General features: G+C 39.5%; 1 protein-coding gene across 6 annotated transcripts in view; it reads right to left on the minus strand.

Moving 5' to 3' along the window:
- Positions 1-21484, minus strand: part of LOC105225304 (RNA-binding protein Musashi homolog Rbp6) — a 467402-nt gene that overhangs the window by 409175 nt on the left and 36743 nt on the right. For all 6 annotated transcript variants that reach the window (XR_007423004.1, XM_049458420.1, XM_049458419.1 and 3 more), the window contains exon 3: positions 21104-21144. Coding sequence is in view for 5 of the 6 variants with exons in the window: in XM_049458420.1 (XP_049314377.1) it covers positions 21104-21144 (41 nt within the window). In the remaining variant the exon portion in view is untranslated. The remainder of the gene's footprint in view (positions 1-21103; positions 21145-21484) is intronic.

Genomic DNA, 21484 nt, shown 5'->3' on the forward strand with positions numbered 1-21484 from the left:
TTGATGAAGTGCCAAACAATACTGAACAAAAATAACATGACAGGTCGACACGACTCACGCGAGATCTGTCAAAAAAGGGCTCTTGGAAAAAATTCTTTTAAAGCATATACTCGTAGTACCATAATTTTGGTTAAATTAGATAAGTAGACTGATTTTTTTGAGGCCACGAATAAGCTCATTTGAATAGCTTGAGTCGATGTCCGTTGTGATGCCCAGAACTTTTATGTACGGAAAAAAAAGATCATCACATATCGACAAAGCACTTAGAAATTGCCACAAATTTATATGCATACATCGTGTCAACCGAAATATTTCAACCTCAGACTAGTGAAAGTTAAACATTGGAGAAGAAAGTGGGTAAATCTTTCCACCCCATCTTTCTCCTTGCAACTTTGACAAATTGGAATCTTGCAAATATTTAGAGTCACCGCGTGAGTGCCAATGGGACAGTATCCAATAAGGCCACCTAGTGTTGCTAAGAACTAATAGATCAATAGACCTTTGCCTTCTACTGTGGGCCAGAAACCTTTCGCAACGCCACAAGTGCTGGTTGCTAACCAAAACTCGATAAGCTCACGTTAGGCCCATAGATCGCCTGTACGAAATGTGGCCTAAAAAGTGAAGTGAGTGTTTAATATGAAATGAATTAATACTAGTGCTGGTGAGGTGATGCACTTATTAACTTACTTTGAGCCCACTGTAAGTAAGGTCAATGCCTCTATAGCAGCTCTGCTATCGGAATGGATGCATACCTTCCCAAAATAAACCACAGCACTTTTGAGAAATACACCTACCTATTACTACCTTCACAAATGCCACTTCTACTTAAAAGATATTATTGAGAGCTCTCTACAGAAGATTGACACTTCATTCTTCCCCTTAAAATTCAATCCAGCCGTGGAAAAGCTCACCACGCCTCTTCCTCAGCGATTACGCCCACCATATATCCTTCGGAGGCATGTGCGCGAAGAATATCCCACTAGGGGTAGGTTCCGCGACACAGTAGTCCCAGTCAAAAGAAGAAAGGATTTCGGAATGCCCCTCTCTGGGACCCTTAATGGTATCATCAAGTATCACATGTGCCATATGACTCAATTGGGTGAGTAATTCCGACGGTTTTCGCTAAATAGATCAAAATTACTATATCACTACGACAATATTTGCGAAAATATTAATCGTTTGGAATGCTTAAAGAATCCCATTTAATCGGAATACTTAAATGAACCAGTCGGCAGTAGCTAATGGCATCATTGACCCTGAAGAAAAAGTTTGCCACGAAGTTTGTAACAGTTAGAAGGAAACGTCGGAGACATTATAAAATGAGTTAATGAATGATCATCGTGACGAGCTGACAGGATGCAGACATGTCCGTATATCCATGCATCTATCTGTCTTTATATACGCGAACTATATCCTCAGCTCTTGAGTTATCATTCTCAAAACTGATCGATTTTGAAATTTCTCTCACCAAGGAACAGCTCATTTGACGCAACCGCTGCTGTTGATCTAAGTAACCGGAACGACTCCGGATTTTTATCCGGCCAAGGACTGTCAACTCGGCACCAATTCTCGAAATTGCTGTGCTATAACGACAACAGCCACTCTAGATTCAAAACCTGGTAGCGCGGAAATGCAATATTACGAACTAAGGCGGGTATCGACTATCCTACATTTTTGGTTTCTTGCAGAAGATCCTTTCCGATGGCATCAAATGAAATAAAATAAAATACGTATGCACCACAAGTTGTAGAAGTTGACTTTGTGTCACATTATTCTAGTCACACGTGTTTGTTCGTTCTTTTATGTTGCGATATTTAATACACACGTCCATAAGTTTGGTGCTCATATAAGTAGCAATACAAACAGTTAAGTAACTGTTTGGCCAAGAGCTGTCTAAGTAACCCAAACACTGGCACCAGCCGAGCTTAAGCAAACAGTGCCACAAATCTTCATATAAAAGGCACATTGCACTTTTCTGATGTTGAAATAACAGGAAGCTGTACCTATGTAAATAGTTTGCATTGGAAAAATTGAAAAGAAACCACAGGAATAAAAAGACCGTTGGAAAGCGCAAAAAATATACTTGGAAAAATAAAAAAGTGTTACTTTTTAGAGAAAAGGTATTGCGAAAGATTTACTTTTTGCTTTTTATCGTGCTCGACACCGGTATTATAGCATTTCTGCAAACACTCTCTCTTTCTCTCTCTCTCGCTCCCAGTAGACGCATTACACTTGTCGCAATAATGATTTTTATTTGGAAACTTTCGTATATTTTTATCTACTCAACTTCAGCTCAGTCATGAATGTAACGAAGAGTTTTATCCGAGGTGTTTAATGTAAATGTGAGATCAATGACGACTGCTGGATTTAGGGTGAGCCAAAAGCACGTCACCTTTAAAGCGTCAACTGTACCGAGTTATACTATATATCAAAACTCTTTTTCTCCAATGCTACAGGAATTCAAAACTTTTTTTAAGATATTTATCAAAGGTGAACTGTTCAGGACAACCCAAAAATTTTCTAAGCAGCAAACGTCAAGCAATGTCAGACTACCGCATATATTTACAACTGTCAAACGTCAAGCGGATCTCATAAATTTCATGGTTGTTCTATGCATCGAACATCAAAACTACAGGTCGCTAAATAAAAGCAACCCTAATGTACACTAAACTATAATCCACGAATGTAAAGGGTGTTTTTTTCGGCATGTGGTTTTCAAGAGTTAAGAAATTCGGGCAATAACGCGCCCAATATTTTCCGCGAAGGCGTCAATCGACTCGGACTAATCTGCGTAGACAAGTGACTTCACAACTTGGAGACCACGCTGTATGGCTTGTAAGGCCGTCTTGTTGAAACCAAAGGCCGTCGATATCAACATTCTCCAATTCAGGCTCGTTATACTCATTTTTAATGGCTCCATAGAATTCCCTATTCACTGGTACATCATGATCGGCTTCATTTTTGAAGAAATGTGAATCCTCTGCCAATAGAGCACATCAAGCAGTGACTTGTTGAGGATCTAATGGCGTCTCTGCAATTACTTGTCGATTATCATCACTCCAGATGCAACAATTCAGTTTATCATCGCCGATCAAATTACTCTTACGAGCCTTCTCTCCATTTTGGACCCAACGAACAAGCGATCAGCTTGAAGCTAGGCTTGAATTCTTGCACGAATTGGATTTTTTAAGCCAGCAAACCAAGCTTCTTTCACAGAATATTCCATAAAATGATGGACCCATTCGGGTCTTCTTCGATACTCTAATCCACAGTAGCATTAGCGCCTTCGGTGCGAACTATACGGCGTCTCTAACGACGCACATTATCCAGAAGAGCGAACGTGGTGCGATTCCGATTCATGGTTGCTCGAATTACCGACTCTCAAGGGCGATTATGTCAACCGAACATTGGACGTTGTTCCGGCAAACCAAATCAAGTGTGAAAAAGTTCAACGCGGAAAAAGTATTTCCTCATCAAAATCACACGTCTAAAAAAGACACCCGTTGTATACAAACAAAACGTATATATCACACCTACATACATAGGCATACATACGTGTGTACAAGTAGATATTTCAATATTTAAATAAAGTAAGTCTTCAGGCTAAAGGCAATAATTATGGAGAGGTTGACAGCGACGACAGTGACGATTGGAAAACGCCACGAATTATTTGTACAAGCACAAGCGCAACAACATCCCGGTGGATGTGTGTGAATGCCGAGGGTGTCATAAGAGGAAAGAAAGGCGATGATGAATACCATAAAGTGCAGACGATAATTTCCCATTAATACTCTTCCTGATTGGGATTTGGAATTGGGATTGCGTTTAGGATTTGTGCATTGGCGTTGGCGTTGAAGCAGAGATGAATTTTATTGACGTGTCTGGTACATAGTAAATTGAGCTTCAATCGTTTTCGGATTTTGTCGCTGCAGCGTTTGCTACCGAATATTTGTAGGTAGGTATGTCCACTTATTTGCTCGTCTCCCTTGATTATATTTGGTGCTAATATTGGTGTCCGCTCACACTATTTGTAATATCCATGAGACATAGGTAGTTGTAGTTATGGGCAAGTTCGTTCAAACGAGTTATTAATTGCTGGAATGTGTTGAAATTAAATTGAATTTTTCAAGTTCTCATTTCGGCACTTTTCAATCAACTTCCTAGAAGCAGAGTAAACTGGACTCAACTAAATTCACAAAATGTTGAATTATTCATTCTGTGGACAGCAGTAACAAAATGGAAAAGTGATATGCATATATTGAAAACGTATATTGAAACGTACGTGCGATTACATAAACAATATATAATTTCCGTATAGAAGACTAAGGACTTGAATGCAGCTTTAAGGTGAAAGTTAGGCGTTTTACAACAAATTTCAAAAATTCAAAGCGTTTTCCCCACAACTCACGTTTTACAGCGGGTGCCTTTCATAATTAAGAAAATTATTCGATGCACCGATTCTTTACAAATTTTGAACACTACTTTTGGACTTAATTTACATATAACAATACATTGACATTAGCGAAAATATATGAAATTGATCCACGAATTGCCCGGCTCCCGTTTATTCTTCTTCTTCTTCTTCTTTACTGGCGTAAACACCGTTTACGGCGTTATAGCCGAGTTAACAACAGCGAGTTAGTGGCTTCTTCTTTTCGCTACGTGGCGCCAATTGGATATTCCAAGCGAAGCCAGGTCATTCTCCACTTGGTCCTTCCAACGGAGTGGAGGTCTTCCTCTTCCTCTGCTTCCCGCGGCGGGTACTGCGTCGAATACTTTCAGAGCTGGAGTATTTTCATCTATCTGTACAACATTACCTAGCCAGCGTAGCCGCTGTCTTTTAATCCGCTAAACTATGTCAATGTCATCGTATAACTCATACAGCTTATCGTTCTATCGAATGCGATATTCGACGTTGCCAATGCGCAACATAAATCTTTCGCAGAACCTTTCTCTAGAAAACTCGTAACGCCGACTCATCGGTTGTTGTCATCGTCCAAGCCTCTGCACCATATAGCAGGACGGCAATGATGAAAGACTTATAGAGCTTGATCTTAGTTCGTCGAGAGAAGAGTTTACTTCTCAATTGCCTACTCAGTCCGAAGTAGCACCCGTTGGCAAGAGTTATTCTGCGCTGAGTTTCGAGGTTGACGTTGTTGTTGGTGTTAATGCTGGTTCCTAAATAAACGAAATGATGTACAACTTCAAAGTTATGACTGCCAACAGTGACATGAGAGCCTGACGATTCGAAGTCAGTTTATTACTTTCAATTATTTTCGTTATTCTAATAAACTTTATACCGAATATATAGGTCAGTGTACGAGTATATAAAATAGTTTGAAACTATATTATCGAGTTCATCTGAGGAATGTCAAAAGTTAATGCAATTATCACAGAACTTTCTCTGGACCCAAAATACCCTATACTGTCATTTCCGACATCCCACTATAGGTTGGTCAAAATTTATGATATTTCAATGAAATGAAGTGGACAAGTTTTCAAAAAAACAAGAAAAAAAACATTAACTTCGGTTGCACCGAAGCTAAATACCCTTCACTGCATTTCTGTTAGTAACTATGTGTTCAGTTTGTATGGAAGCTATATGCTATAGTAATCCGTTCTAAACAATTTTTTTGGAGATGACATTTGGGCTTTAGAAAATAATATATACCAAATTTCGTGAATATAACTTGTCAAATGTGAAAGTTTTCCATACAAGCATTTGATTCCGATCGTTCAGTTTGTATGGCAGCTATATGTTATAGTGATCCGATATCGGTCGTTCCGACAAATGAGCAGCTTCTTGAAGAGAAAATGACGTTTGCAAAATTTCAAAACGATATCTTAAAAACTGAGAGACAAGTTCGTATATATACAGACAGACGGACAGACAGACGGGCATGGCTAAATCGACTCAGCTCGATATACTGATCATTTATATATATACTTTATAGGGTTTCCGATGCTTCCTTCTGGGTGTTACAAACTTCGTGACAAACTTAATATACCCTGTTAAGGGTATAATTATAAGGTTTAGCGCTGATGTAGGCTTGGTTAAACCTTATATGCCTAAAATTGCCGCATTTTAGACAAAGAGCAAATTGAAGAGATTCAAGAGTTGCCATTTCATCCAGACAAAACAACGGTTTAGTGTGGTTTGTCGGCCGGTATCTTTTCTTTCTTCAAAAATGATGCCGGTGAGAACGTAAGGGTCAATGGCACCCATTATCGCGCCATGACAACCGACTATTTGATGCCTAAAAAAGAAGCTAGTGGCAGACATTCCCGCTTCGATTCAGGCCTTGGAGCAAAACATCACCTGTGTCATTTGTCAGTTAACATCCCAAATTCTCGAACGAGTCATCGAAAATTGGACTCAACGAAAAGACCATCTGAGATGTGACCGGGTTTGAAAGCTCAAAATTTTTTTTTCTTCAGAAATAAATACCGAGTAATGTTCTTTCGATTTATAATAAACATCGCCTTTTAAATTTGAAGTTTCTGTGTTTTTTCTTTGTAAAAGTAAAAACCCTCTAAATGTTTTAATCTTATTAAGTTATTAGTCGATGGTACTTTTTCGGCTGTGATCCTTGCAAGTTTCAAGAGTGTAAAATATTCGGTTATACCCGAACTTAAACTTTTCCTTACTTGTTTAATATGCCTACCTAAAAAATGACGGTCTGTATGAACAGCTGATATAGTTCGTTTGATTCACTGCTCTCTAGCGGTGGACGGTTTAGAGTTTAGAATGTGGAAGAAATATCTGAATCAGTTATGTGAGGAAATTACATTGTGCTTAAAGGTGCTCGAAGAGTGGACGCTCAAAGGCGAGAAAAGTGTAAGTGGGAAAATGGGTTCGTTTCCACTTTATGCGTCCATTCTGCGGGCAACCTAAAGCTATTTGGTCAGAAATAAGTTAGATTTCGAAAGCACCCCCAGCTTTAATGCGCACGATGAAAAGAAATAACCTTTTTTCCGAAACAGATGTAGTTCAGCGAACTAAAAACCAGAGCACTGATGGAAGAAGAGATGAAAAAAGTTTTGGTCTACGACGAATTTTTTTTTTCGACGGACCAAATTTTCTTTTCAAAAGCAATGAGATATCCTATATTGTTTCAACGTCACCTCACGAGAGTACTCTTACTACAGATAAATAGTACTTAGACAAAATACTATTTCTATTTTAATATGCAAATACTGAAAACATGCTTTTCTCAAATTCATTTTATGAGTAGCGACACGATGTTCATTTCTATTTTCGGACCTGTCAAACGCAAATACATACTACAGTTTGAGTTGTGTCAAATTTTTCGTGTCTTCTGAAATTCAATACTACAGGTCATGCTGTTGCTGTTATCATATTTTAAAAACGTTCATTTTAAAGAAGACGAAATGCGTGCAGTGACATTTTCACGACGTAGACTGTACTGCTCAAAGAGTACCAATACATTTTTGGAGTAAGAGTAAGAATATCGCCAATCATGGCCAATAAAGCCCATAACGAAATCTACTTACTTTCTATACGACGAGATGGTAGTACACATCATATCGTTAGATGTTTATACATACTAACAATAATAGTATTCCCAATATATTATTCGAAGGATGGAAAACTATAAAGTACTGTGTATCACTGGGTGTTCTTATAACAGCTCTAGCACTTTGATTTCTATTATTGACAAATTAAAGAAGTGTATTGATAACATTAGACTATGTCGCTAAGGCGACACCGTTAATAACATTACCTTTATTCAAGTTACAAAAAAACGAAATTTGTAAGCAAGAAGCTTGGACGTCTTGAAAATAATCCCTTTTCGTCATCTCCACATTTCTGAGTCACAGATGCAAGCATGCATTTTTGAATGATGTTGTAAAAGATAAAGTAAATTATAGTAAATAATAGAGTAATAGACGGAGTTGGTTTACTGTCCGATGTTAGGCATAAGGCAGCTTTTTATATTGCCGGACCACTGCAGTATACTTCAAAAAGCGGTCTTTTCTCTTAGAAAAGTCGCGGAGCTAGACTCTAATGAATCAGCTACATTTCTGTAGACAGCCAAGCAGCAATCGAGGTCATAATCCTTTTCGCTGATAGAAGAAATGTCTTGGTAAGTAGGACAACGGTGGAGTGTCGCCAAAAACAAACGTCTTCACTTCTAGTAGGTGCCAGGTCACAAAGTCATCGAGATGAATGAGATAGTGGACGAGATTGCTAAGAGTGATGTACGACTGTCAACTACAAGGGCTGCTATATATATTTCTGGCCTAGGCAACACTAAGTGTTGCCAGGTGCAATCTGACATTTCCATTGGAAAGTTTGACATTTTTTAGCATAACATCACTCAGAACGTTTTGTCATTTAATCGTGAATTGTTTTATTTACAGAGAATTAAAAAATTCATCTCGGCCAAAAAATGGAATTAACTCGTGAACATTTTCGTGCGATCATTTTTCACAACTTTCGACGTGGATTATCACGACAAGAGTGCATCGATGAACTAAAATCTTTGTATGGCTATGAAGCACCATTCTATAGCACTGTGAAAAACTGTTACAACGAATTCAATCGTGGCCGACGCTCGCTCAAAGACGAATTCCGTGAAGGTCGTCCAAAAACAGCCGTTGTGCCAGAAAACATCGATGCCGTACGTGAACTGATAATGCAAGACCGTCATGTAACATACCTTCAGATAGAGGCATGCCTATGCATTTCTCCCACCAGCATACATTCGATATTGCATGAACACCTGGCCGTAAAAAAGGTTTGTTCTCGTTGGATCCCGCACAAATCCAACGAAAGTTGTTCGTGGGAGAAGCACTTCCAAGCAAATGGTCGCCTGTTTCTTCGGCAAAACTGGTCACGTGGCGACTGTTCCGCTTGAGCAACGTAGGACGGTCAATTCTGAGTGGTACGCCACCATTGGTTTGCCTGAAGTCTTCGAAGAAATTCGAAAAACGAATAAGAGAAAACGAATCATTGAGCACCATGACAATGCGAGCTCTCACACATCGGCTCAAACCAGCGCTTTTTTGACCGGCCAAAACGTCGAATTGATGGGTCATCCGCCGTACAGCCCTGACTTGGCACCCAATGACTTCTTTTTATTCCCACACATCAAGAAAATAATGCGTGGTCAACGATTTTCGTCGCCAGAAGATGCTGTTGAAGCATTCAAAAAGGTTTTGGAGGTGTCTCATTCGGAGAGGAAAAAGTGCTTCGAAAATTGGTTTGAGCGCATGCAAAAGTGTATAAATCTTGACGGAGAATATTTTTAAAAACAATAAAACCATTTTCTTTGATAAATATTCCTATTTTCATTATTAGGCCAGAAATATATATAACAGTCCTCGTAAAAATAGGGTCAACATTGTTAGGCCCACGCAGGTCTATACAACGACCTGAGCATGGCATTCCAGGAAAAAAACACAAATCAAAAATTGATGACTTCGGTTCAATATTTTCTCTAGACCCACATACCCAGTCGACTTTCGAACTTTTTTTTTACTTTAACCATTTAAAATGGTTAATTTATGAGGTATCTTAAAGTAATGCATGCAATTCTAATAAAAGTGTATTCTTGTGCCTAAAATGGGTAAAATCGGAACAATATTTAAATTTAAAACTTCCAACTGAATTTATAGCATATATAGTATACTGCCATTAATGTGAAAATAACTATGTGCGCGATAAAATTTGCGCATACATAATTCCATGTCAGTAATTACACACTCAACTACACATAATTGCATCAAGGTACTTCCTAATTTAGCAAGCCATACCAAGCGCGTTCGATTAAATATTAAAATTAGAGATTATAAGCGCAGATTGACAGGCAGTCGTACCAAACCGTTGAGTGGTTAGGAATATAAGAGCTCTGAATACCATTTAACCGCATTTAGCCTCGAACGCGGGGGGTATACCGCAAAGCGGAAATGCCTTACTCAGCCTGCAGAGGTCTCTGCACCGACAAGAAGGCGTGCCAGCTACCGTTTGCTAGCACTACAACCGTCCTTGCTGTCACAAAAGCACTGAGCCGACGCTCAAAGACGTCAATCGGTTGTGGCAAACTGCAAAGACACCCATAAGTTGTTCAGCTCGAGTGTCACTTTTATATATCCTGGCGTTAGATTTGTCAAGTAATCGGCATTCAAGCATGGCCAGACTGCAGTCAATGGTTACCAGCTGATGGTTACGGACCGCTACTGTGGTTGACGTTGCACTCGTTACATGCATACATACATACATACGTACAAGTATATACCGAGTAGCTAGTCATGCACAGCGGATCGCACTCGAAAAGTGCTGACGCAGTCGCTAGCAAAAGCCAACAGCCCAGAGTCAACACTTCGTGTTGTAGTTATGCGGCGTGGCAAGCAGGCAACCACCGCCGCCAAACAATTCACGAACCAACTATGAAAATATGCAGTTAGTTAGATTTGGTTGTCAGCGATCAGCAGAGGCGCCTGATGGAATAGTAGCACAGCATTGCGGCACACTGTTTCGACACAGTTCTCGGCAACTACTTCAGCATACATACGTGCGAGAAGTGAGATACAATGTAGGATGTGCGCACAGCCTAAATCTTGTTGTCCCATCATCAGCATCATTGCCGAGGCATGGCAAGTACCGTGTAGGTATGTATGTCTATAAGTAAAGCTTTGACGACGCTCTTCTGAAAGCGTGTTGATAGCAACTTAAGAAAGGTTAGAAAAGAGAAAGCAAAAAAATCAAATGCCTACTTATTAACCACTAATTGTAGGAAACAGTGCCAAACAGCGCCCCTGCTGCGCACATGCAGACTCAGCACCCTGCAGGAACTGAACTCGTACCACTGATGTTAGGAATCTGATGTATGATAGAATTTATATGGCCTGACATATGCTTCAATTGAATTTCCACATGAGACGTAAAAGCCGCTTGTGGCGTTTAAGTAGCCGCATTAGGGATTCTAGTATCGTAGCAATATTTTATTTTTTTTTTGTTAGTGAGAAAATGCTTATCGTTTCTGCAATGTGGTCCAAAAGTATATTGAAAGTAGTTGTGAGACAGTAGTTATGAATGCAACGCCAAGATTTAGTGATTGACACGTATTTAGTTGCCTTTTATAGCAGTGCAAGCAGCACTTAGACACTCAGCGATGAGTCACCAGTCAAAAGAGGATGATTTTTCGAATACAAGAATATTGCTGGTCAATACTGCTCACCCACATGATGTATAGTATAAAATAAATTAGACACTTTTTATAATTTTAAAATTTTTTAAAGAATGTTATAGTGTTATTTTCATTAACCTTTTTTTTTAACATTATTCGACGAAATCGTGAATGGATTACCTCTCTCAAATGTTGGCCGCGGCTACGTCTTAAATGGTTCATACGTTGTGTCTTATTTTCGATGACTTGTTTGAGCATTTCGACTGGTGAACGGCAAATGACACCCGTGATCTTTTGCTCCAAGACCTGCATCGAAGCTGGATTGTCTGCATAAACTTTGGACTTTGCATATTCCCACAGGAAAGAGTCTAACGCTGTGATATCACAAGATCATGGTGGGCAATCTACCGGCCTAAAACGTGAAATTATCTGCTCTCCAAAGTGTTCTCTCAATAAATCCATTGATTGATGTGATGTGCCAATTTTTGAAAACAAATGTTGCCGAGATCACGAGCTTCAATTTCAGGCATCAAATAATCATGGGTTACCATGGCGCGATAACGGTCGCCATTGACGGTTACGTTATCACCGGCAACATTTTTAAAATAATAAGGACCGATGTGTCCAGCGGCCCACAAACCACACCAAACCGTTGTTTTTTCTGGATGAAGTGGCAGCTCTTGAATCTCTTTAGGTTGTTCTTCGTCCTAAATACGATAATTTTGCTGGTTTACATACCCATTAAGACAGAAATGAGCATCATCTCTGAATAAAATTTGGCTCGAAAATATCGGATCTTCTTAGAACTTTCTTGCACAAGCTGTTTTTTAAACGCTTTCAATTTAAGATCTCGACGTAAAATGCGCCAAGGCATTCCATACTTCAGTTCGAGTTTCTGCAGAGGCGCCGAATCGACTCTCTACTACCTTCGTGTACGTGTTGCGACTAATATATTCAGTGGGTCGATTATGTTGACCATAAGTTGAGCGAAGCGCGCGAGACACATTCATTTGAACGATTTGTAAACGTTGTTCAGGCGTAAGCCTATTAATCAATAAACTACATAATTTTCAAGAAACCGTGTCCACTTAAGTGCATTATAATATTACATATTTATTTTAAGTAAGTTTTGTTAAGATATTTTACTCATTGACCAATATATACGGTATATACCACTGTGATCAAATTGAAAGGTGAATTTTGTCCATTTTATCTCCTTCAAAGTAATCTCCTCCCGTTGCAATATACTTATGACAACGAATTTTCCAGTCATCATAGCACTTGGAAAAGTCCTCCGTCGTGATGGTCATTAGAACCTTCTTCGATTCAACTTTTATATCCGCAATTGATTAAAAACGGTGCTCTCGGAGTGGTCATGTGAATTTGCTGAATAGTCAGAATTTACACGAAGGTAAATCAGGCGAATGCGGTGGTTGTGGCACGATATTACTTCAAAATGTAGCAAAGGTTCCTCACAAACCATCACTAATATATGTATAAGGAATAAAGTCAACCGGATGTTTGAAAATCCTGCTAAGAATTATTTGGAAGCTAGGGCTGGTTTCCTCCCAATTTTATCCATTTTATTGACAAAGTTACAGGAAAACACTATCTTTCAGTTTTATAAGTTGGCAATTTTTGGTCATGCTAAAGACACTTCATCCCAATACATTCATTGGTGCTTAGTTCGTATACTGGAAAGTGGAAAAGTCAGATGGAATTTAAAATTATGTCTTATGAAAAGTATGATTTTAGTCCGACCGCGCACCGTAGGATAGGAGTTTCAGGATACTGTCTCATGCCAAGATTGAAATTGATCGCGCAGGTCTCGATATATGATTTTACCTTCATATGGGCAGTGTTACGCCCAAAATCAAATTTTGATACCGGCTCCTATAGAGCTTAATTGCATCATCTCAGATGAAAAATTGAGTATTTCGGACGCTTTCTTTTACAGAGTTATCGCGTTTTTAGTAATTTTCAGTATAACCGTTATATGGAGAGAGAGAAGTGTTATAAACCATTTTCGAAGATTTTTTTGCTTTAGAAAGGATTACTGAAAAGTTTTGTTGAGAGCAAATTTGGTTGATTTAGTTTAAAAAATTCGGGAGATACAATAAATAGGGGACGGAAAGTGTAAAACTTGTAGAAATCGGATTTCAACTCCGCCCACTTGTTAAAGGCTAACAGTTCTGTATCTTAATTTGGAGCTTAATTAGTTTTCAATCAATGACGCTTTGTGGGCGTGGTAATAGTTCTATTTCGCCCATCGAACTTTGTACGGTATTAAAAAACATGTGCACCAAGTTCATCAAGATATCAAGTTAGAGCTTGCACGAACAGTCAAACATGCAAACTCTTTCAACTCATCTCGTCATCCGTTCCAACTATATATCTTGGTTAGTTTTAGAAGGTATAAAGAGTCGTTCGGCGAACTAAACTACTTGTATTATACTCTGTAGCAACATGTTGCAAAGTTATAAAAAGGAGCGGAAAACATTTTAAAAGTTAATAAGAGTTTTGAGCTTACTATAAATTTGCTTGGCGATTAATATTCAATCTCAGTCTGACAAAAGCCGGGCAAAAGAGGAGAAAGTGAAAAGAAGATTCCACACCGCCATCCTCCATTCAGCTTTGCAAAGAACGTCCGACAATATATTTAGCCGCACCGCGTGTGTACCTATCAAACAGGGTCTAGTCAGAACAGCTGCCATTACGGCGAAATTAATTTTGCTGAGAGCTAGTTATACGAAGGAGCTCTTACGGTTCACTCTGGACTAAGAATTACACAGTCGCACAAGTCCTGATTGATGACCAGCGCTTGCTGAGCTCTCTGGAGGCATAAAAGTCTAACGTCAGAACGGAAGAAGACTTGGGCTCGCCTTTTATTTCTGACAACAAATCCAAAAGTGGAATAACTTGCGGAAAAGCGGATGAATCGCATTAGGCAAGAGAATTACTAGATGGTTTCTTATTTCCTTTGAATTTCACTTTTATTCTTATTTATGCTTAGTTTACTCATCTTCTATTTTTGCCAAAAAAGGAACTATTTTACAATAAGTGATCAATTAAACACCATCGAAGATTCGCTTAACAACCTATCTGCATTATTTAATTTTTTGATAAAGAAATCAACCTCTAAAGTGATGGTTGCACAATGTTTTTGCTTTGCCCAAACGACATTTGTTCCAAATTCGAAATCGGGTTTATTTCCTCGGGGTTTTGCCGTAGGGTGCAATATGAATAGTGCCGCCAATATGAAAAGATTTCAGTGCTAAATGCATATGTACATATACATATGTATGTATGTATGAGAATAAGCGTATGCATTTATGTATAATATTGAATGCAAACAAAATTTGAGACAGTAACGAAAACGTCAGCGAGCGAATGAACAGACACAGTCCGAAAGACGTATGTACATATTCAACAAAAAGAGGCGTGAAACCGTCGCAGCGCAGCGATGAAGTAGCCCACTTGGGGGCTTTTGAAAAAGTCATTCGAAAGATGGCATTTTTGGCACAGGTACAAATAAACAAATGTCGTACTTGTACAGACAGAGTATGCGGACGCAGCAATAGTGGCGCGCGGGGGTTAGCTGGCACACGTATAATTGTGGTGGGCAGCTATGAAGGGGTTTCGTTCTATACGTCAACATTGGCGGCCAACGGCCAACAGTCATCATTGAAGGCAAATTCACTAATAAATACATACAACAACAACAAATTAGCGGAACAATAGCTAGCAGCTAGCCGCTCTACAATGGGCGGAGCCTAGTCAAATCAAATTTACAAATTCAAAAATGAACTACAAAGCGTGCTTATATGTATGTGTGCGCATATATCTACCGAGGAGCACATACAAACCATAAAAGAATTACAAAAACACATGCAAATATATGCAGAAAGCGGGAATGAGATGTGCGAGTTTCTCGTTCGCCGTTTATTAGTTAACCCTCCGTAGATTTTCGAATATTCTTTATACCGCCACTAAGGCTTTACGTCTTTTTATTACTCGAATCGAAGCTCGCAACGAATCCGTATTTGAAGACGCTTCATTAATTCAGATACAATTAGTTTACTCGTAAGTTTATGCACATATTTATTCGTTTATATTGGCGTTTATACCGGTACAGTTCCTTCCATTTAATAATCTGGAGCAATCTACAGGAATTATATTTCTAGCTTCATGAAAGCGGGTTAGATTGTCTGCATTTTCATTTCCTTCTATTCTTATATTACCGGGAACCCAGTTGATGTTAACCGAAGTACCTTCTGAGAATAATTATAGTCAGCTTGCTAACATATGCCACGAGACTTAGTATTGGTGCTACGATTAGCCTTAGTTGCCACTTGGCTATCCGCTAGAATGTGTGCCATACTTGTATGTACTTACTAATTAGAGCAGAAGCCAACTTGACGCTTTCCGTTATGCCCACATCGGGCATTCGGCCTGAAAGTCTGAATCGTAGTCATTTAGTTTAAGCTACCTTCTGTGTATGGATTACTACAGAAAAAGTCCACTCCTGTTCTTATAACACAATTGGATCCGTCGATGAATATGTAGATTTCACAGTTGGAACTGTCGATCATAGAACCATTGGTATATTCTTCTCTACTGGGGAATGGAAATAATGAGTTTAATTCTCCGTGGGTTTTTTTCACACTCGCATTGCCTCTTAACCCGAGTTCAATAACAATGTCGAATATGAGTCCAGCTCCATTGGTCTAAAATGAAGAACCGACTGGCCGTAAATATTGCCTTAACTTCCCTTGTATGTTTATTCTTCGGATACCGAAGATAAGCTCCAGAGTTTCCGTTGAGGTAGTTTTCATTGCAACGTAATCCCTAGCAAGCGGACCCAAGTTACTAAACTTTAATGTGTTCTTGAGCCTATCAAAAATGTGCTGAAACGGCTAATATGAATTTCGGCTTTGTTTTCTGATGCGCCGAAGATTTTTTAACCTCAGCATTGCAAAATTTAGACATTAGAAGAGAAAGTGCCTGAATGGTTCCACCTCATCCTCTTCTATACAATTCAGACAACTTGCATCCGACACCAATTATAGCCCTACCGCATAAATGACAATTGGACAATGTGCTGTAAGAACCGCTACTATTGCTCCAAATAATAAATGAATTTTACTAAGGACAAGTAGCTCAGTAGCTTTCGTATATTCTACTCTATGCCAAAATGAGCTTGCAGTCGCTTATGAGCGGGTCGTGGACCAGCTACTGCTTGGCGCATGCAAGGCCCATTGATCCACTAACAAAACGCAAGACGCCAGTGGAGATCCAACTTGCTCCCATTACGATGTGAGCGGGACAAGGTGCACTTTCTTGGTAGCTCATCGGTTTTGTAGTTATCAGCGATTCTGCTATGACCAGGCACACAAGTGAATCTGATGTCGAAGAAACTTGTTCCTACTTCTAACATAGACACATGTAGAGCTCCTATCTGGAAAACACTACTTGATCCGGTAGCCTAAAGCTAAGAGTGACGGAGAGCTCCTTACACAAAACTCCTCCTCCAAGATTCCCTACTAGCTTCGACCAATCCATGAAAAAACATCTTCTTCAGCGACTTTTTCCCATATCATGAGCAGCCTCCGTGATACAGCGATCAAAGTTTTCTCGAACACAGTTAAATGAGAAGAGTATTTCGAAGTGTCCTTGTTCGGACCTCTTTATATATCAAGGCCTTGAGCCCTAGAGCGCACTTCGTATCAATACACCTGCCGGCAATGTACACGGTTATACCTCCTAGTAAAAAAAAAAAAACATTTTAGTTTTATTTTAGCTGACGGCGACGTCACTTCTATTCGCTTAGTTGGATACCACGATGAAATACCCGTCGGTTCGGGTCCCATTCAGCTAATACCAAAAATGGGCAAATGGGGTTGGTGAGGCGAATATATAGCCTATCCCTCCCAAATGTCAACCTCACCTTTGCGCGGTACCAACTGTTCACTACGAACGAGGCTCTGACGACCGAGTAAAGGCGGTATAACCTTAGCACCTGCGAGGAGGAAACTCCTACGCCATTGCCTGCCTAGAGGTGATACCGGCAGCCACGGAACTAGGCTCGGATTCAGAAGGCTAATCACCACCTAGGAACTACGGGAAAATATATAATATTTACAACTTTCCTTTAACCAGAAAAACAACGTCCTCAATGTAAGCTGTCGCCACACATTTTCGTTCTTCGGGTTCTTTAAAGAGATTGATAAGCATCAAGATTCAAAACAATGGGGAGAGTACCCCAGTCTGCGGGGTACCCCTTAACCTTTCAGTATGTCTTTGAACTACCCTGTTCTGGTACGAACGTCTTGACGCAAAGAAGACTATATATGCAGTACTTTAGGTTTACTTCCACCTTCAACTTTTCGAGGGCTTCAACCACCGCCTCCGGCCGCACATTGTTGAAGGCCACTCGTTGTCCAGAAATGTGCCTACAGAAAAAACTTTATACATAACCAACCAACTCTCTCGTGAAAAGCAGTATCGACCGACTTGCCTTTGATATAGGAAAAGTCTCTATGTACAGTTGAAGCGCCGAACTTCCGTTGAACCAGTTATCACAATAATGCTAATATTCCATCTCTTAAAGTAGAAACATGTCAGATAATATGAATATGTTAATTTATGTCGTTACCACCAATTTCAACGATCGCTTGCGTGACTGCCCGCAAAATTACCTCTTACCCTACCACACCTCTTAGTCCCGCTGTCGGAGCGTCATAGTTCTCGGCTTGACTGCGCACATGCAATCTCAAGAATTTCTATCAATTACAATTCAATTTAATTCATTTTGTATCAAATCGAATTGAGCACTGCACACAGCGGTGAGACGACATAGCCGCCATCTCTCAACTGTTCGACAACACAAGTAACATTATATATTATTTTTATTGTTGTTGCTTTAATTGTATATATATATACATATATACACATACATTACTACGTCAATATACATATATAAGTATATAATTTCTTGCTATTTTTGCAATTCACAGTTATTCGTGTGTGTGCGGAGAGCGCTGAAATGCATCATTGGCAATTTCGCGTCTCAAATCGTATTTAGATGAATTGAAACCTTTGTCGTCGTCATTGGCTGCGAGCGCAAAATTCAACCAAAAACGAGGCTATCGAAAGCAAATTCAATTCAAATTGATGCCCATATCGCATGAACATGCGCGTACAACGCATCAAATGCATGCGTGTTTGTGCCCAGACCCAGAAAGAAATCGCATTGATTATGGCTTACAGGCATATTCTGAAATTTAGTTCACGTGATAAAGGGTGTTATTTTAGACATGTGGTTTTCAAGAAAAAATAGCATTTAATTTTATGGCCAAAAGTATAGATAATTACCAAGATAAGAGTAGGTCATTGTGTATTAAAGCTGATTACCGGCAAGTGACCGCTGCGGTTGGCTCGATAAATTCCAGTGCAGCGGCAAAGTTTTCGACCAATTTTCGCAGCAATTGAGGCTGTATTTCAGTAATAATGCATCAGCCCTCTCAGGCTTATCTGCGCAGACAAGCGATTTCACATAGCCCCACAAAAACTAACAATGCGGTGCTAAATCGTGCCTTAGTAACAAACCAAAGCCTCACGACGAGAGATAATGCGCTTACCAAAAGTTTCCATCCATAAATTGAATGTTTCGTTGTCTGCATGGCATGTAACCTCGTCTTGTTGGAGCCAAAGGTCGTCAACAGCCATCAACTAAAGGACGAAAAGATCATTAATCCTGGTTCCATGGCGTTCTTCATTGGCAGTAATATTATAATCGCCGCCATTTTTGATGAAATATGGACCAGTGATGCCTTCTGCCCATAGATCACATCAAACAGTAACTTCACTATGTAATGGCATCTCAACAATGATTTGGCTTGGATTATCATCACTCCAAATGCGACAATTTTGTGTATTAACGTACTAAATCAATCAAAAATGAGCGCCATCGCTTCGCTCAACTTATCCTCCATAAAATTGGACTACTGAACGTACTATTCACAACTCCATCTTGAGATCCAGCATTCGTTATTGGATAGCATTCGACCGAATAGACCAGGTCCACTAGGTAGTGAAAAAAATATAGCGTGTACACGAAACCCGTGGAGAGTCGATTCGGCGCCGTTCGCAGCAACTAGGACTGACGTATGGAACGACTTGGCGGATTTTACGTCGAGATCTTAAACTTTAACGGCAACAAAATACAGCTTGTGCAAGAACTGAAGCCGCTCGACCTTCGCAAGCGAGATCGCTTCGTTCTATGGGTTCCTGAAAAGTACCAAGAAGATCCGACGGTTTCAAGCAAAATTTTGTTCAATGATGAGGCCCATTTCTGGATCAATAGGTATGTAAATAAGCAAAAGTGTCGCATTCAGGACGAAGAGCAACCCGAAGAGATTCAAGAGCTGCCATTTTATTCTAAAAATAACGGTTTTGTCTGGTTTGTGCGCTGGTGGAATCATGGGTTCATATTTCTTCAAAAATGTTGCCAGTGAAGACGTAACCGTCAATGGCGACAATTATCGCGCCATGATAACCGAATATTGGATGCCTGAAATTAAAGCTCTTGTTCTCGCCGGCTTTTGGTTTCAACATTCAATCAATGTTTTTATTGAGAGAATACTTCGGTGGGCAGACAATTTAACGTTTTGAGCTGGTAAATTAGCCACCAAGATCCTGTGATATCACACCGTAGGGATATGTAAAGTCTAACGTCTATGCCGACAATCCCGCTTCGATTCAGGCCTTGGAGCAAAACATTAGGCTTGTCATTCGTCAGCTAACAGTCGAAATGCTCAAACGAGTGATCGAAAATTGGACTCAACGCATAGACTTCTGAAAGCTGCGGCCAACATTTGAGATAATCTTCAAAAAGAAATGCCAATGGCTGTGCTCTTTTGAATGAGAATATACATTCCCCAATAAACTTGAAGTTGCTGTATTTTTTCCTAAAACAAAAAGTAGGGAACCTCCAAATCGATCACTCTTTATATATATTTTTTTTCGAAATACGAAAATTCCCGTTATTTTTTAACACACTTCGTAAGTGTGTATGTTGAAACGAGTTCCGAAATTTTTAACGGTGCATTCGTATTTTGCGCAGTGATAACCACTGTCGAAATCGTGACATTCGGTAAATATGTATGTATAGGTGTGTACGAAACTAGCACCTGAAGCGAAGCTGATACCGCTTTTTGGACGCAAATGTAGCAGCAACGCTCTTCAAGACTCTGGGAAATGTGCAATCAAGATTATTGAAAAAACAACAATAAAATATGAAGACACTACACTAAACAACAACATAGCCTGACTTCAGACGCTTGTGTTAATTGTTGTAGGAGAAATCATCTAATTTGCACACTGTTACACACATACATGCATACATACATACGCAAAACAAGTGCTTGCAGCAAAAGCGAACGAAAATGCTCCACTAAAATCATTATTAGCGTTTGCTTTGAGCGGCTCACTGTGTACTTGTACCGTTACGAGAATGCATGTATATATGTATGTATGTAAGCGCAGGCATATGGTCGCTGTTGCAAAGCAGTTTCAGTTGCAGTTAGCTACTTGCAACAATGCTTACTTAGCAGCATTTGCGTAATTAAGCGATTTGGGTCGTCGCGGGTCGTTGAATTACGCTGCGGCTGGGTCGCCTCACAGACGCAGCGAATCCCTTCAACACACTGCACGCCGGCACACCCACCCACATGATACTTGGATTTTGGAAAAGCAAATTGTTTGTTGCAATTTCATTGAATCGTTGCAACTGCAACACGCCACTGTATTTAAATTCACATATGTATATGAGTATGTATGTATGTATGTCATGCATGTAGTACATCTTTACTCCCAACCCTCGTTCCATAGCATTTTATTAATGTTGCCATAAGTACGTGTGTGTGTGTATATATATTTATTGCACTTACCTGGGCTGGTTTGCCAACTTAATCCGCCGATAAACATTTTCCTGCAATGAAACGGAGAAAGAGTAGGAATTTAATTAAAATTTGGGCTAGCAAATGCGATTTAAATGCTAGAACCGCATACTCAATACGACATATACCGACATACGTATGTTTACATGTGATACATAAAAATTTAACCGTTACTTCATAAAATACATTTCAATTTATCGATATCCGTGACTTAACTATTATATTAACCTCACTACGAACAAATTGAGTCTCAAATATGTTTCAAATCCTTTCCATAATCCAGAAAGAGCAGAATGAAAACATTAAAGAGAAGATCAATCAGATACATAGAACCCAATCAAAACGTCACTCATTGTAGTTAACGGGTATTTT

This window comes from Bactrocera dorsalis, chromosome 5 (genome assembly GCF_023373825.1).
Source record: "Bactrocera dorsalis isolate Fly_Bdor chromosome 5, ASM2337382v1, whole genome shotgun sequence".
Lineage (NCBI taxonomy): Eukaryota > Metazoa > Arthropoda > Insecta > Diptera > Tephritidae > Bactrocera > Bactrocera dorsalis.